Raw genomic sequence first — 17,849 nt, 5'->3', positions numbered from 1 at the left:
GTTTTAACCCTTACCATCCTACACTAAAGCCCTCATTCACTCATTTCATCCTCCAATTATTGCACAGTTATTCAAGATCTGTCATATACTGTCTCAATGCATACAGAGGTGAAGAACACATAATTTTCAACCTTCAGAGTTTAATTCAGATGTAAGTTTGACTACAAGGAAACTACATTTTAGTTTAATATAGTATCTTAGTATATATCTACTCAAAGTTTTATGGGGTTACATATAAAAGTGAAAAGAACATTCTGGAAGTCAAGAGAAGAAAATTTCCCTGAGGAGGTTACATGAGGCTGAGCATTGGACTCTGAGCAGTGTCAAAGGTAAACAAAGCCAGACATTAAAATGGATAAACTTTTTATTCTGTAACTAATGAGAGAAGGGAAAGATCTGAGCTCTGTTTCTATTTGTGCAGGGGTAATTGGGTCTTTAAAAGAGAGAATGAAGTAACAGGAAGAGTGAGTGGACAGGGGCTCAACTAGTGTCAGGGAAGTGAAAAATTACAAAGAGCAAATAAAAGGTTGGTCAATGAATGTGATTATTCCAACTGTGTCTGGTAGCTGTTAGGATTCTGTTCTCCCAAAGAGACTTGGCCACAGATACCTTGTCATTCCTGATGATGACATTTCAAAGGAATGGCTTTCAGGTCCTTGAGAAGACTTTCCTAGCCTGTAGGAGAGACATACATATACTAACATAGCTCAAAGGGACAGAGGTTGGTTTTACAATTCTAAGACCTTAGTAAATGCTCAAAGGAAGGGAGTCAGGGCCTATCATCAGGTTTTGGCCAGAACAAAAATTTTTTTGACAACCTTGAGCTTTCTTAGACAATAACTCAAAGAGGGCCTGGGTCTCAGGGATGTGATTTTAGACCACTAGTAGCCATGAGTAGGCATGGTTAGGTCTCTTCTTAATGCAGGGGTTTGGGTGGAATTAACAGCCAGAATTCTTTTATAGGGCTCATCCAGTGCCAGATGGGAAGGGAAAGGGGCAATCTAAATAAAAGGAAGTGAGGACAAAGGCAGGAGAAGTGAGAAGTCATGGTCTGTTTGGCAATGCTGCATAGTTTAATGGCAGGATGTTGGGTGAGGAGTGGGAATAGATAATTCTGGAAAGATAATGCAGAGACCTCATTTCACCATGGCCAACTCCTGCCATGTTTTGTGCTTTGCCGGCTCCCTCAGACACCTGCAATGTTCTGCGGGCATCCCCTGGTGGTCATGCCAAGGAATTTGAATTCAATACTAGGGGAGATGGAGAAATAGTAATAATTAGGATCAGGGGAGCAGTGTCTTTTGATTTGTGCCTTGGAAATATGTAGCCACGGTGGTGGATAGTATAGAGGTGATGGTGAAATGGCAAGTTCAGAAAAATTAAGACATGGAGATAATTCAGATTCTATAAAATACTTCTCTAAAGAAATGGAAGACTGATCAATGGAAGGATAGACAAAGTGTGAAAGAGATGGATTAATGAAAAGAAAGGAACAGAATGTGAGCACTAGATGAAGAATGAGAGGGAAGAATTTGGGACGAAATTGAGGTATGGGCCCTGGGTGACCCAAAGGACCTTGTTGACATGGTTATCTAGTGTTTGTATCTTCTTCCTTATACACTGAGTGGCCAGATTATTATGATCTCTGAACACATAATAATCTGTCCACTCTGTGCATGAATTCGTGCATGGGCTGGGTCTGGACAGCTTGACCAGGGGGAGGGGACATGAGCAGTTGGCTAGCCAACCTGCTGGCCAATTTGCATATTAGCATATTTCTAACTCCTGGTTGGGGGGCAATTTGCATATTAGCCTTTTATTATATAGGATATACACTGAGTGGCCAGATTATTATGTGTTCAGAGATCGTAATAATCTAGCCACTTAGTGTCTACCTGGATCATTCCATTGATAAGAGATTTGGGAGGGAAGTGGCTCTCTGATCTGAATTTAGGAATCTTGATTATGGTTGGTGTTTAATGCTATTTGGTCAATTTACATATTAGCCTTTTGTTATATAGGATTGAGATATTATGATTATAAGGCTTTCCTATGTTGTTCTGTGAGCATGGTTAATTACATTAGTAGACTTTCTAATGTTCAGCTGCTCTCATATTTCTGGGATGAGCCCAACCTACTTGGGAATGAACTACATAGTTGCCATTTTCTTTGCTTGTTCCCACTGCTGCATCATGGACATTCCTTCTTGGTTTACTTTCATTCTTCCTGAAATATATCTTCTAGAATTTCCTTTAGTTAGCATCTATGGACATCAAGAACTCAACAGTTTTTGTTCATTTTGAAATGTCTTGATATGGCATAGAAATGGAAATTATAGATGGAAATCTTATAGTGGAATTCCCACTCTCTTTTATATTGTTGAAATCATTGCTATGGTAGCACTGGACTGAGATTGAGAGCCTAGGATTGAAGATCCAGTTTTCTCATTAAACCATTTTTGGCCTTGGACAAATCCCTTCCTATCTCCAAGACTTAGTACCCCCTGCCCCCCACCATACACACACAAAATTAGCTAAATGCTGTCTAAGAGCCTTTCGAGCTCTGACATTTATGAATGGCAACAAATGAATGAGTAGTTAGAATACAGAGAACAGAGAGGGCCAAAGAACATAAAATGAGTGATTTCAGAAAAATGGGAAAAGGGAAGGCAAGGTTATATGTCATATGGCTTTTTTTTTGTATACAACTTTCTGGTTGATGCCCTGATTGCCCCTCAGGAGCAGGAGGAGATGGAGAAGCAAGCCCTCAGGGCGATTGGGGCTGGCAGCCATCTATTGCACCTGCTGATGGTGCCAAGCTGAGTGCTGGCTGTGGATGCAAACAGGGCTGGAGCCAGCAGTGGTTGTGAGCAGTGACTCTAGCACTGGCAGAGAGTGCAATTGGAGATGTGAGTACCAGACAGGACCTTGGTATGTGGGAGCAAGAAATTTTCAGTAGCCACCAGAGGCTCACCCTGATAACAGTGACCGGTGCTCCATTTAGGTCTGGTGGCCCTGCTCACCTGTTCCACCATTTCACCATGGCCAACTCCTGCCATGTTTTGTGCTTTGCTGGCTCCTTCAGACACCTGCAATGTTCTGCGGGCATCCGCTGGTGGTCAGTGTGAGTCATAGCAACCAGTTGTTCCTCCATTTGGTCTATATGCATATTAGCCTCTTATTTTATAGGATGTGAGGGTAAAATTATTCCAGATCACAAGACTACTAAAAATAATATGAAACAATGATAGTATTTAAAATGCTAAGTTTCTCTCCTATGTGTCTGATTTTCCCCCCCAGCCATTATTTGTATTTATATCCATCACCTTTACTAGACTACAGGGAAGCAGGAACTGTATGTCTGATATATCTTTCCCCTAAGGTGCATAGCACTGAGCAGATTCTCAATGTTTGAAAAGTACACATACTACAGTTGGAATAAAAGTGAAAAAGTGAGCCAGTTGTTGGTAACAAGAGTGAACACCCCTAACCCCCCATCCCTAGTGAACAATTTATTTAGCTCCAGCTTTTAAAAAGAAACATGCTTTACTTTCAAGGTTAAGACACAAAGTAGTCAAGTCATGTCAGAACACATCTAATCTTAAGATTTTCTGTGCTAACAGTAGAGGAGAGCAAGTGGCTTCATACTACTGTCGGTTTCATATTTGCTTTGAGAGATATTGTTTCTCAGAGGACCATATGGAAAGCAAATGATACAAAGTAAGTAAAAGTAATAAGAAGTTTATTGAATTTCTAAATATAATAAAGTAGTTGCAGTTCTCTTACAGAAAAAAAGAAAAATTTTCATAATTATTATTATAGAGAATTCGAAAATATAATTGATAGAAAAAATTGATGGAAGGTAAATAGAAACATATTTTAATATAGTTTGATTACATAAATATAACAGGAAATACCCAAATCATTTGCTTATAACAGGTTTTTTTTTCCTCTTATTTTCATAAGGAGCCAAATAGGTTATTTAGCTCCTTATGCTTCTCTACTACATCATGAATGTTCATGGTTCATGATGTAGTAGAGAAATACAATTTGCTAAGGAGAAATAACAAATCAAAACCTACATTTCAGGAATACCAGGTCTTGGTCAGTATTATACAAGTGAAAAGGGCATATTCCCTCTACATTTTGTGTATGGTTTTCCCTAAGTCAGGAAATGTTGGTGATCACAGAGGAGAGGTAAGTGTACTTGGTTAGTGGGGAGTTATTGCTCTTAGTAGACACTCTTAGCAAGAGAAAACCTGGCTTCTCTCTGTCTCCATCTCCAGATCCCCAGCCCATTTTTTCCTAGATCTATCCAGTTGTAAACACTAATTAAAATTTACATAAAATTCTCTTTCATAGTCATGACCATCAAACTGAAACCTGGAGGAAAGCTATGCTTCTCCGAGTGCATCTTGTTTCCAGGGTTGAAAACCTCTATATCCCATTGTCCAGATATTTTTGAACTCTTGTCTGGCATTATAATATGATTTTCTATAAATTAGAAAATGACTAGTGTTCAAATTGGATAAGGTAAAATAAAAAGAACATTAACCGAAGGGCAGGCACTGTTGGTGAAGAATATCACTCTTTCTCCAAGAAGCCACTGGTTTCATAAAATGATGACAATTAGAGTAGGGTGAAATCCTGAAATAGTAATCTCTTTCACTCTCATGCCTAGTTTCCATAGCAGGGCTACTTGGAAAGTAGAATGGTGGCTATAATAGTATGGAAAGCATCTTCCATAGCTTGGCCCCCATACTTGTATTTGGTGAAACCTGTGGGGTAGGGGACAATTTTGTGTTTAAGATGTCAAGAGCTTCCATGGAGAAAGAATAACTGGAGGTGTCTCACTTTCCCAAAGCAGAGGCCTATTCAATTGAACCTGGAGCCAACTGACTTAGAAGAGAGCGACTTGGCAAGCGTAATTTGCCAGCTGGTTGAGTCAGACAACACATTGAGAAAGATCTTTTATGGAAGCATGTCCTCCCTTAACCCTTTTCCAAACATGGTGGAAACTATCTACCTTGTCCTATTTACCTGGACCCTCTCTTATTGTTACGGCTGTGCTGCTACTCCATCTAGAAGATCTGCAGTTATGTCCGAGGCAGAACTTGGAAAACAAAAGCCATTAAATAACATGTGCTACTCTTTTTAGGAGTCATAGTAAAGATGCTCCAAGGATTTGGCAAGGACATCTGGCCCCCTGAGCCTCCAACCCGCACAGCCAAGACTTTTTCTTTAGTTTTTACTGATGTTAGCCTGAGAGATAAAAAGAGAAGAAATGTGCTGACATCCTAAACCCACCAATGCTTAGTTTATAAAACATACATATGACACATGCCCTAATACAGGCTCTGGCTCTATTCTCTTCAACAATTTTTCCCCCCTGACTAAATGTTCCAATTGCATAAAGCATATATTCCCTTGAAGCTGAGTACAAGAAACCTCAGCAATAAGCCAGCATCCAAGAGGATATAAATATAAAGTGGCTGTATCAGCAAGGAATGCTCAGGGGATGTGTTTGCAGCCCATTTCACGGTGCTACTCAAGAGGGGATATTGGAAATGAGTGACTTTCTTTCATTCCGTAAGGTTTCTTTATCTCAGCACCTACTTTTGCGGATGGTATGTTTTTGAGGCTGCACAGTAGGACTCTGGGTACCGTATGTATTCATACATATGGAGGAATAATGTTTATATTTCTCAGAATAGGCACTTTTTGAAGGCAGTAAAATCTAAAAGTAAAGTTAATAGAGCCTATATTTAGGGCTCATCTTCTCACTTTGCTGATGTGTGTGCTGAACAGAAGATCACAGATTTGAGTCAGTCTCGCAGAGGCCGGAGTCGGCAAATGGCTATATTCAGAGTTAGGGAAGTCTTGCCAACTCCACTGTAGCTGTGAAAAGGCAGACTTGGAGAAGGTGCAATCGTTTTTCTCAAAGGTGACAGCACAGAAGGAGAAAAGCCTGTGACAAAGCCATGAAAGAAAATGTGTGTGCGGCTCAGGGAAAATGTCCTTGGATCTGCATCTTCATGTCACGATGTCACGTCTGCTTCATGGCACAGCATTGCCACTTAGAAAGTTTTTCCCTCCCTTATTTGGATGCGTCTCATAATTTTACAGAGAGAGAGAGAGAGAGAGAGAGAGAGAGAGAGAGAGAGAGAGAGAGAGAGAGAGAGAACCCAAATCTATGAAACTAATGAAAAGGTGAAGTTGCAAAAGCAAAACCAAACAAAAAGTCGAAGTAAACAATTGCATTGAAGTAATGGTAAAAGCTCCGTGCTATAGTCAGCTGTGAACGTTTTGTATCTAAGTTTAAACTTTCACTTCAGGCACATCAAATCACATGATAATCTTATTTATGCTAAAGAATCAGACAATCTAGCATCATCTTTAATTCTTTTTGCTTTTTTATCTGTTTCCTGAAAAATAATGTGATCATAATTTTAGATTTTCAGGGGAAAATATTCTGACTTTGTTTAATAAGGAAATAATTTTTGGATAATTTGCTCATCAGCTTTCCCAGAAGAATAAATGGGTAGAATAAGAAAGTAGTTTAAAAATTATTTTGCAATTACTTCATTATAAACTATTGGTGACAAGATGTAGTTTCAAAATATCTCTCATCAAGGATATACATCACTTGAATTAGAGGCTGGCACTGTCTATACCAGTTTCAATTTGCTACCTTGTGAGGAAGGTGGAAGGCATTTTAACTCTTTTTTTATTTCTTTCAATTTCCCACATATGTTGATATACATGATATTTATTTAAAAACTAATCAAAGGATATACATAATTAGTAAAATGTAGATACTGCCCACATATCAATTCACCTTTTTCTACTAGAGTTAAAATTTGAGTTCATTCCTATTGTTGGTATTTAAATTGTAAAAATCCCTTTTCCTCTCAAAGTTTATGTACAAATGAGTGAAGTACATTGGCAAATTCATCCTAACCTGTCTAGGCTATTCTTCTAATTCTGGTTTATTATTATTACTAAGTGATCATCAACTGTCACCCAGAGAGTAAAAGAAATAGGAGGAAACTGGATTTCTGCTCCCCTCATCTTTATACATAAGTCCCCAAGGGGGGAAAAAGAAAGGAGAAAGGTATCTAAGAAAAACTAGATCTCCTTGTTTCACATTTTCTGAACTAGTTCAGCAACAGAGTTAAATAATTTGGTGGGGAAAGACATTTAGGCTTAATATTTACTCTCTCTTGACAGGGGAGATGGAGTCAGGAAAGCAACTATTAATTCTATGCCTCAGTGCAAAGCAAAGCAGACACTGTACAAAGTAGCAAAGCAGTAATGACCCAGGAATAGTTCCTTACCCTTTCCCAACAGATAAAAATATAAAAAGCGAATCAAGCAAGAAATACCTTAGTTTTCACCCCCATCTCAAATTGCTTTGCAATATTTTAAGAGACAATTGGATCCATACAAAATTTAAATAAATTTTCCTTTTTCTTATTCGCAGCCACACACACACACACACACACACACACACACACACACACAAAGTGGGTCAGGTCTGGGAAGTATTAATTTTCTGGCCTAAAAACCCAAGTGTTTGAAAATAAGATTTCTATTTTGAAGGATCAGCTTTCTTGGAAGATGTTTGTGTGTGCATGAGTGTATTTGTATGTGTGTGTGCGTGTGTGTTTATGCACGAGCAAGGGTGTATGTTTTAAAGAGAACACAATTGTATTTTCATTAAATACAGGGGACTATAATGAGTAGAATGGAGGAAGAACATTTTTATTAGTAATTTTCTTTACACTATAGAAAGATAAATCAGAGGCTATGTCTCCTTTTATATTTTTAAAAGGGCTTCTTTTTCATATTCACTGCCTCACTGTCCTGGTATGTCCTCTGAAAAGACGTCACAGGTTCTACCCAAGAGAGTCTCTTCTGCAAAGTTCTAGATAATTCTGCAAAATTCTCAAAATGCTTTTTCTATTAATCCAGCCCTGGGTGGGGGTGCTCTGTCTATCTATAAGTATTATTTTTCAACCCATTAGGCACCTTCCCAAAATCTAAATGTTGCCATCTCAGCCCATCTCTGCTGGCCACGCTGGCCTCAATTGTAGTTCCCAGGTGTGAAGAGTAGAAAGAGATAAGAGGTCATTTGTTATTTAACTTGGCTTCATTAATACCTAGGAATAAGCAGACAGATAATGATGCCTACGTGAACGATTGCAGACTCAAGGGAGGGAAAATGTCTGGAAAACTTATTAGATAAGATCATTTTAAAGGTTTCCTGTAGTAGATTCAACTCAGATGAAAAAGAGTATCTTTCTATTAGTGTCACAGATTTTAACCGAAAGCCAAACAACTCTAAGAGAGAAATGGGATAAAATAAAAACCCAAGAGCAGACATCAAAAGGCACAGCTTCCTAAGGGATGCAGATCAAGAGGAAGGATGGCCAGTTGTTGAACTGCCATGTAGGGCAGACTCTAGAATAACACAGAGGCTTCTCAGTGAGTATCCTGGAAACACAGTACCAAAACTCTACGGCAGCATGCACAAGTCACAAAATGACAAAAGTCCTTGAAGTCCGGTCTATGCACGGCTAAGGCCACATCTCAGGATCACAATCAGTCCATTGGATTTGTTCACAGACGTTTGAAGGTCATGGGTTGCTTGTTTGGTTTGGAAATGCTCAATTCCTTAATAAATGTGAACTGAGAGAGAATGATACGCATTGTTTACCTACAGCAGTTTTTCCCTCTGTGGGGCATACATCATAACCCACAGGGGAAACACTTGTCTTAAGGGTCAAGTCACCTGTGCACTTTCCTGAATTCTCAACTATAGGAACTCAGCTGATGTTCTGAACCTCACAGTCCCCGAGAGCTTTTCAGTTAATGTAAAGTAAACTAACTATCTCCGGGGAAATTTGTGCAGTGTGCTTCCCTGTCACAGTTGTTTGTTCTTCACAGTGGCCTTTGTTCACTGTCAGCATCACATTGCTGATCAGGCAGAATACTTAGTCATTTCCCACAAGATGACACAATATGCACTCAGGCACTAAGTGGTCTCTTACAGTGCACACATAGATTTGCCACCTGGGAGCTAAATGGTGTATGTGAACTTTCTTGGATGCCCTAGGACTGGGAGTACTTCAGTCTGTGAGAAGCATACCTTGTGCCCTAGCACTTTGTGCCTTGAGAGGGGCCACTGAAGAAAACACCAGACTTGCAAGCCCAGAGTTTGTCCCCAAATTTGCCACTTACCAGCTGCATCGCTCTTGGCAAGTCACTGAACAATTCTGAGCCTCAGCTTTCTCTTCTAGGATATGGCTATTAATAACCTTCCTCCCAGGGCTGTTTTATGTGCGAAAGAAGTTTGTAAGCTCTCTTAGGAATTATTATTTTAAACCTCAGAAAGCCACCCCCAGGTCCTGCCCAGGAGACTGATGACAGGTTCTGCCGACAGGGCACTCTAATTCAAAACTGGGCTGGAAGGAGCTGCAAGCCTTGTCCTCCCATCGGCCAAGAAATGTTATTGAAACTAAATAGAAACCCAGGGCAATAATAAAGAATTTATACCTCTCTACATAAAACCATAACAGAATAATCATTCTTTTGCACAGGACTGGTTGGAAAAAATGAGGTTTTCCAGAACCACTGTTTTTTGTTTTTGTCTGGAACACTGGAACACAGAATGGAAGTGAATCTCAAAACAAATCAGCATATGTTGAACCTATAAAGTATCCAGGAGTTTTTTGCATATTCAGTATGGAAACACCTTATTTTTGAGAAGACAGGAAAAAAAAGAAAGGGTTGAAGAGACTTAGTATTTCCCATGTACCTTGGTTCTTGTTTTCAGAATGGCTTTGGTTTTGTCAACTTCAAAACTAATACAATATATGAAGTTTGTATGCATGGGAGCTCTATCTTATCTAGCATTCTTTCTCTTGGATTTGAGACCGTGGAGGAAATGTCTACACTAAGAATCAGTTTTATTTCAGTGATTCAAATTCCATTTACTTTCAACCCTGAAGAAAGTATTTCACCTAGCTTGAAGCAAACTGATTGCTATGTTTCACTGGGTATGTTAAAAGAAAATAGGAAATATTGTATATTTTGGTCCAATTGTTCAAAGGAAAAGCAGAAAGGTAATTGGCCTTGACATCATGTCAATAAATGAGGGGAAATTGTAAGTGATTGATATCTGACCTACAGGCAAAGATTTAGATACTAGACTTGTTTTGCATAGCCCCAGAGCTATATTTTTTTCAACATAAGGGAGAACTTTTGTAGAAAACAGTGGCTCTAAAGGTAGAATGGACTGCAGTGGGGAATACTATGGTCTAAGAAGATGTTGGATATGACATATATGGTGGGGGGGGGGAGAGAAAGAGGAAATTTAAATTTAAAGAGTCATAATCCCAAGGGTCATGCTGGTCTTAAGGGTTTAGGAACAACACTGGCATTTGGGGTCACCTATATAGCCCTCTGCCCTGGTGTAATCCAAGATGGCATAGTGATGCCAGTCTCATTTTTGGTAGATCATTCTATTCCTTGGGTTGAGAATTGAATTAGAAGCTATGTTTTGTGCCAAGCTGATTGAAAGCATTTGTGGATGCTAAATAAGGCCTCCATTCAAGATATTAGATAATGCCTATTAGGTAAAATGAAGTTGTCTCTTGCCCCCAGGTGGATGGGAGCCTTGGAAAAGTTAACAAAGACATACAGTAAGGGAATCTAATGCAAGTATCTTACAGTTTTACAGAGGAATTAGTTTCCACCTCTCTAGTGTACCTTTTCACTTGTATAATATGAATTTTTATTTATAACAAAGAATGGAAATAGATATATTTATTATTATGGTTAGAGAATGCTGTACATTAAACAATCAGAAACAAAGAGAAAAGATTTTAGTAATTTCTTGTAACTTCCAGGGTTGTGTGTATCACTGAGTCTAGTAAAAAATGCATTTTCTACACAGCCTTCCCCAAAATAAGCTACTTGCATGTTGGATAATTACAATCACGTCACACATTTTTTTGGCACAAGAGCCAGGAAAGTATAATAGAGAAAGGAATAAGTGTCCTTCCTTTCTCTGTTGAAGGGAAATATGCTATTTTATATTTAGTATTCTGTGTTTGTAACTAAAAAGAAAACAAGAAAGAATCAATTATAGTATAGTTGTTAGGCAAGACATTACAGAAAGTAGATGATAAGATATAAACAAGAGAACCACAGAAAAACTCCTACTTACTGTGCTCACTAGGTAAGTACATTGGAAAGGGATAAAACATTGTGTAAATACAGAAACTCTACCTGCAGAGATGCTCAGCATGTAGTGCAACTTGCCAAAGAATATATCAGCATATGCATCACCAGCTCTCAGAAAGAGGCGAGCCATGCCCTCCTTTCAGAGGGGATGAGAGGTCATGCAGTATAACAATTCTGGTGTAGTGATTGCCATGCCATGGGATCTATTGGATAGCAGTAGCTCTCATTTTACTCTCTTCTGACAGGGAAAAACATATATTAGTAACCATTGTGATTTTTAAAAATCTCATTAACTTGGAAATATACCTTTAGGGAGGTATGTTACCTTCTTAAACAACTGTGATTGCTGATCCCTAAAAAAAAAAGTTATAAAAATCTTCAGAATTACACTATATAAGAACTGTGCTGCCATAGTTTTAATTGTACACTACCTCTGCTCTCAAATCACTCCTCCTCCTGAATCTTACTCTTGGAAATAGGTTAAACAAAACCAAAACCAAAACAACAACAAAATTTTTTTTCTAGCAACACATATTCACTGGGACTTCTCATTATTTCTTGGCAATTTCATTTATATATTGAATTAAGTATTATGTTTTACTTTCCTCATAGGTGACCCTCCCCAAAAGGAAAGTCATTGCCAACCTTGTGAAAACATGTAGAAAATTATGTGAGGATAGAAACAAAAACTGGAAACATAGTCCTAGAATTTTAAGCTTTTTCCCCACACACAAACAAAAGGATAAAAGGGCATACTTTTATCAGAATTAGCTAGTGTTCAAAGAATCTCAGACCTAAATTTTAACAAAATACTTCAATATGAGACCCAGACTTGTTCTCAGGTTGCTTTTATAAATAGACAAAGGCCAGTAATATGAGTCATAAGAACAACCCTGGTGCTGACTTACCCTAAGTAAAATACTATGATTCAACTATTAAAATTAAATATCATTGTCACGGGCAAAATGCTGATATGTGTAAAATTTCCTCAAGGATAATAGTTTTTTCTTGTCTTAAGAAAAATCATCAAGTTTTAGTGGAATAAAGTAACATGCCACCACTATAAATATCATTGCTATGTTGGTCAACAATGCTTTGGATTAAAACAAAAGAATCTTAACCTAGTCATAGAAAGTACTTTGCATTTACCTGATAAAAGAAGGTCAGTCATAAATAAATTTACAAAGAATGCTAATCCGAGTCCTTGATGAAAGCTCATTAAAATAAAAACCAAAGACTATTATCTCATTTTACAAATAAACACAATCTGGAAAATATGCCCTTTTAAAGAAAGAGTTTATGGATGCCACATATATTTTGTGGTAGCCTTCTTCTCTTATTATGTTCATAATATCATAGGATTATAATGCATTGATTTATTTATGAACATCTAGGCAGGGTAGAGAGGAAAGAAGGTAAGAGAAGAAGAAAAAAGGAGAAAAAAAGAAGGAACAATTATCACTACGTTGCACAGTTTTAATCAGATCATCTTTTAAAGGTTTGAAATTATTTGCTATCCAAGCAACAGCCTCATGAGAACATTTTCATTATAGTTATCTGTGAAGTAAATAACCTGAAATGTTCATAGTTGCACTGTAATGACTCAAAACAGGGATTCTCAACTTGTGCTGTTCAGTATTAAATTTAAAACACGCAAACAAGCAAAAAATTATGACAACTTAAAAAAGCAGATATGCTGAATGGCTGTTAAAGGTCCAAGGTGAAGTCTTGTCTTCATTATCTGACTAAAACCAGAGTAAGACCAAACATAATCACTAACAACATCCAATACATCACCTTGTGGCCATTAAGAATGTTTCCCCAATTTAGGAATCAATCCATAAGGTACTTCCAAGACATAAAAGAGAAAAGAAATACTATTAACATGGTTTAAGATGAAGACTTCAGACCTCTCTGGATTTTGTTGGACATTTTTGATGAAGATACCTATGAGATTTAGGGATTAATATTTATGTTATGGATGCTTCAGTGGAGCATTCCTAGTGCTGTAAACATTCTTTAAAATTAAGGCACACATAGATGCTGTTCTCTGATTGTCTCCCACAAAAGTGCACCAAAAGAGCAATCTCAGGAAAGGAACTCGAGGAACATTTCACAGAGGTATATCTTTTTCAGTCTACTGGTTTTCTACAGATGGCTAAAGCAGGGTAGGGAACATGCTGTCATATTTCATAACACACATGTACTGTAGCTCGAGGCAACAGATGGACAATCGCTTGTTTAAACTACAAATGTGAAGTACTAAGGTAGTATAGCAATATTTCTAGAAATGTATATGGAAAAAAAGCCTTTCTAAGCCAAGAGGACTGGCGAGAGGCTGTGAGGTTACACCAGTGTTTCCCTGATCTCCCTAGCAGCTGCCAGCATTTCCCCAACACCCTTCAGAACTTGATAACAGAGGGATTAGAGGGCCGCAGACACAGATTTGACAAGAGAAGCCCAAACCATATCAAATAGAAATAACACTGTTATCCCTGGCTGGTTCACATTAACAGGATTTTTACTAATGAGGAAAACTGTTGGAAAGTTGTTTTCAGAGTCCTTGCTATGTTCTAGAAAACCCTCTACGACAGCCCCATGGTAGAAGTGCTCTCTTTCTTCCTTTGGACCAAGATAAAAATATTTGTTTAAATATAGTTAGAGTTCTATATACTTTAAGCATCTCTGAAGGCTCTTTCATAGTGAGAACATAGTTACAAGGGTTGATAACTCCACTGCATTAATCAGCATATCCACAATACAGTAATTTTGATCAGGGAAGTTGCTCCAACAGAAACAATTTGTGAATGAGAAGAAGAAAAAGAACCCACATCTTTGAGCTGCAGAGATTTCCAGCATCTCAAAGCCTTGTTTCCTTATACTGGAACAATGACTTATTTTTACATTTTAAAGGCAATTTTGTTTCCACATAGGACTTCCACATTGAGTCAGCAGGAGCTGGGAATCTAGGCAATGAAGAAATCTGGTTTTGAAAGGATCTGCACAGCCCATGACAAGAGTGGGTTTTTTTTTTTTTTTTTTTTTTCCCATCTCCCATGTCTGTCATGTTACACAGAATTACCAAATATTTGTGTTCTTGACAATTTTTTAAAACCAGTATATTTTTTTTTTACCAACTTTCTCTTATCGACTCCATGATCTTTTCTATTATTTTGAATTGAAATGTCAACAATTAAGACAATATATCAAAAGACAATAAAACTGTCATCATTAAGGTAATATTATCTTTAAATCTCTGTGATAGGCATCATTTCATGTAACTAAAACAGTAAGGAGTGATTTGGCATTGTTTAAACCAAAAGATTAATAAGAAAGTTAAAAAAGCAATATAAATCATATATTTAAGAAATCCTGGAATAAATATTGTAGGATCCTTTCCTTATTATACCTTGTGAAGAAAAAAGAAATCTAAATCTAAATATTTCTGCTTAAGTATGTGTGCACATTCATTATTATATAAAAGTATAATAAGTCTATATTAAAAAAGATTTACTTTTTAAAAATCTTTGGTAAAGATACTCTGAGGTTACGTGATAAAAAACGCACTATAAAGATTGTAAGCAAGCAGTATCCTGGCACAGCCACAGTGATGGATCTGTGACAGTTATTTTCTTATAACTTTTTTTTCTTTGTTACTTGTAAACATTCAGTTACATAAGGACTTCAATGTAACAAACAAGTAGAATGTTATTGCAATTCATAGTATAAATATTTCATAAATTCTTCCTTTTTTTGGCAAAATGTATAATAATATGACTGCTATTCAAGAGATAAAATCCATTTCTTAATAAACTGGGCTCTTTGCGTTGGGCCTAAAGACAGTTTTACCCAAGCATATCATAGAAAACAAAGTTACTGAAGCAATTCAAACAGATTATATTATCACCCGATTATCTAACAGCAGCATGGTCTGGGCTTTCATTTGGAAGACAGAAATTCAGAGATACAATCTCTATTGTCTCCATGCTGCTCAAAGTGAATCCCATTGTAGTTCACATCATGAGAAGTTTAAGATCAAAGATAAGAGCAGTAAGGTAAGGAGAGGGCAGTGGTCAAAAACAACTTTAAAAAGCTACAATGTTGGAGGTTCTAAAACAAAACTGTTTGGTGACCAAAGCAAATGAGCCACAAATCAACTTAGATGAGCTACAGACAGTAACCACACGCTTAAGAATTCCTTATTGGGGACACACACACACACACACACACACACACACACACACACACGGACATTTTTATGGTTGTTCTTACAAAAGTAAAATATATTTAATTGGAATTCCTGAGGCATGGGTTGTGATTTAAAACATGCAGAAATATGTGTGTGTGTGTGTGTTTCATTTCTTTTCTACGTGTTAAAAAAAAATCAGACTGAAAAACTGGCTCTATCACTTTAAAATCATGAAAAATCTATTTGTGGAATCAGGGAAGGGTACACAGGGGAATGTAACTATATTTGGTATATTTGATTTCTTAAACTAGGTGTTACATATACAGGGACTCATTATATTATTATTTATACTTTTGTGTATATTTAAAATATTTCATAATTTAAAAGTATATACTTGTGGAAGATTTGAAGAAAGGTTTAAGAAATCTCAATCCAAAATACGTAATCAGTTAAAAGAGAGCAACTTGCCGTGATTAAGATCGGTGTCTCCATAAATGAAACAAGTTAGAACCTAATGAAGTATGGTTCCACAGTCGGCAAGCAAGCATTTCCCTGCCTGGCAGAGTTTGAATAACGATTCCAGGAAGAGACTTTGCATATTTTTAGCTCAGAAAGGCAACTATGTTTTTTGGTGATTGTCTCTGAAAATGTGGTGAAATGTCACATCAATGATATGAAAATGTCTCCTATGATATGTAATTTCAGTTGCAGAAGGATTAAAAGAATAATGAAACTGTGGTTTCACTCTTCAAGTGTTCCTGTTTTTTTTTTTTTGTTTGTTTGTTTTAAAGCAAACTAGACAAAACTACACAATTTTATTTTGTGTGCCCTGATTAGCAAAAAGAGCAGGGGAGGGAGGGGGGATTACAGCTATTTAAAGCTATCTTTCACTAAAGAAAAAAAGAAATAATTTTGGTAGTCATGTTTGAATATTAGAAAAAAAAATCAAAATTTCTGATATGAAAAGTAGGACAGTACAGAAAATAGTATATTCTAGAGACAAAAGCGGTTGTCTATAAAGTGTCTAAGCAGCATGAAAAAGGAGAATCTTCAGATGATATTGTGGGATAATAATTGGCTTTCCAAACTTAACCCTAAATGTGGTTTTTCCCCCCAGCACATTCCACATGTAATTTCTTTAGAAAAACATTGAAGTTTGGACCTCTTTCACTAATACCTGTTATCGATTATTATGAGCCCTGACAACTGGTAGCTATAGATTTTGATTTGAATTGTTACAAATTTGGGCTTGTTTTAACTTATCTAATTTACAACTTAAATTCTTTATACCCTAACATACAAGTTGTGCATTTCCCTCCTCCCCTGCCAAGGGACATGACCCGTTTAGAGTAACAGAAAGATGTGCTTTTTGATACACAAAGAGAACAACTATCCTTTATGATCAGAGGCAATGTGGACATGATAGCATGGAGAGACTTCAAGCCTAAAAGCACCTGTGAGTGGGCAGACTCACCCAGGAAAATCTGTGTGACAGCAAATACCACACTAAAAAAAGCCATTCAACCAGAAGAAAAGTGAGACAAACAGAGGGATTAAAGGGTACAGGAATGCGGAAGTGAATGGGATGGAGCATAATCTGTGCAAAAATGTGGAAGTCCTTGGGAACAAAAGCCCATCAAGATCCTACATAACTAAATGTGAAATGTGTAGTTGGTAAGAAATTTTTTAAAAAATCATATAATCTATGTGTTTCTACAGAAAGTTTCCTACTACATGAAGAACAGAAACCATCCTATAGCTTGAATGCCTTTCTTCTATTTTCCTATTGCTTTTCTTAGTATTCTTCTTATTATTTCTTTCAGTGTTTCATTCTTCTCAGTACCACCAACTAACCAGCTGAACAGGACACTGAACTTAAAGGTCGGTGCTAGCCTTGGCGGTCAGCACTCTGATGCGGGCAGAGTTGCAGGTCTTGCAGAGGATGTGTCCATCCAAAGGGTAGCAGCCTTGGTTATCTCCTTCAGACAGGAGACCACCGCAATCCTAGGGAAATAAATACAGATGGAATGATGCATGTGAACATGAAAACGACATGTGTGAAGATCAGTTCTTTAGCTTTCTATTCAAGGACTCTTTTCTTTCCACTTCACATACCACCAGGCCCGTCCAATTTATCCCCAGTGTATACCACATATGTCTTAAATAAAATTTAAGAATTAGATATTAAATATATATATAGTAAAATAACTGTCCTAAGGTCAGTTATTTTCTATTAGTTTAATAGAAAATACAGGTTCAGGAAGAGAAGGGTCCAAACTTATGGGATCTCAAATGCTAGCTTTGTTCCCTAACCCAAATGACAATAGCAAGAACAAGAGAAAATAAAACAGATCCCTAACCACTTATTCATTGTTTCCCTTTATCAACAGTGAGAGATAAGGAAATGTTTT

General features: G+C 37.2%; 1 protein-coding gene across 7 annotated transcripts in view; it reads right to left on the bottom strand.

Annotated features, from left to right (window-relative positions):
* Nucleotides 1-5,387: 5,387 nt before the first annotated feature.
* LOC118723992 (LIM domain containing preferred translocation partner in lipoma) overlaps nt 5,388-17,849 on the bottom strand; it is a 639,355-nt gene continuing 626,893 nt past the window's right edge. For all 7 annotated transcript variants that reach the window (XM_045583798.1, XM_045583802.1, XM_045583803.1 and 4 more), the window contains one exon: nt 5,388-17,442. In XM_045583798.1, the coding sequence (XP_045439754.1) occupies nt 17,314-17,442 (129 nt within the window). In that variant the 3' untranslated portion in view covers nt 5,388-17,313. The remainder of the gene's footprint in view (nt 17,443-17,849) is intronic.

This window comes from Pipistrellus kuhlii, unplaced genomic scaffold (assembly GCF_014108245.1).
Source record: "Pipistrellus kuhlii isolate mPipKuh1 unplaced genomic scaffold, mPipKuh1.p scaffold_m20_p_2, whole genome shotgun sequence".
Taxonomy (NCBI): domain Eukaryota; kingdom Metazoa; phylum Chordata; class Mammalia; order Chiroptera; family Vespertilionidae; genus Pipistrellus; species Pipistrellus kuhlii.
This window is presented reverse-complemented; position numbering and strand designations above follow the sequence as displayed.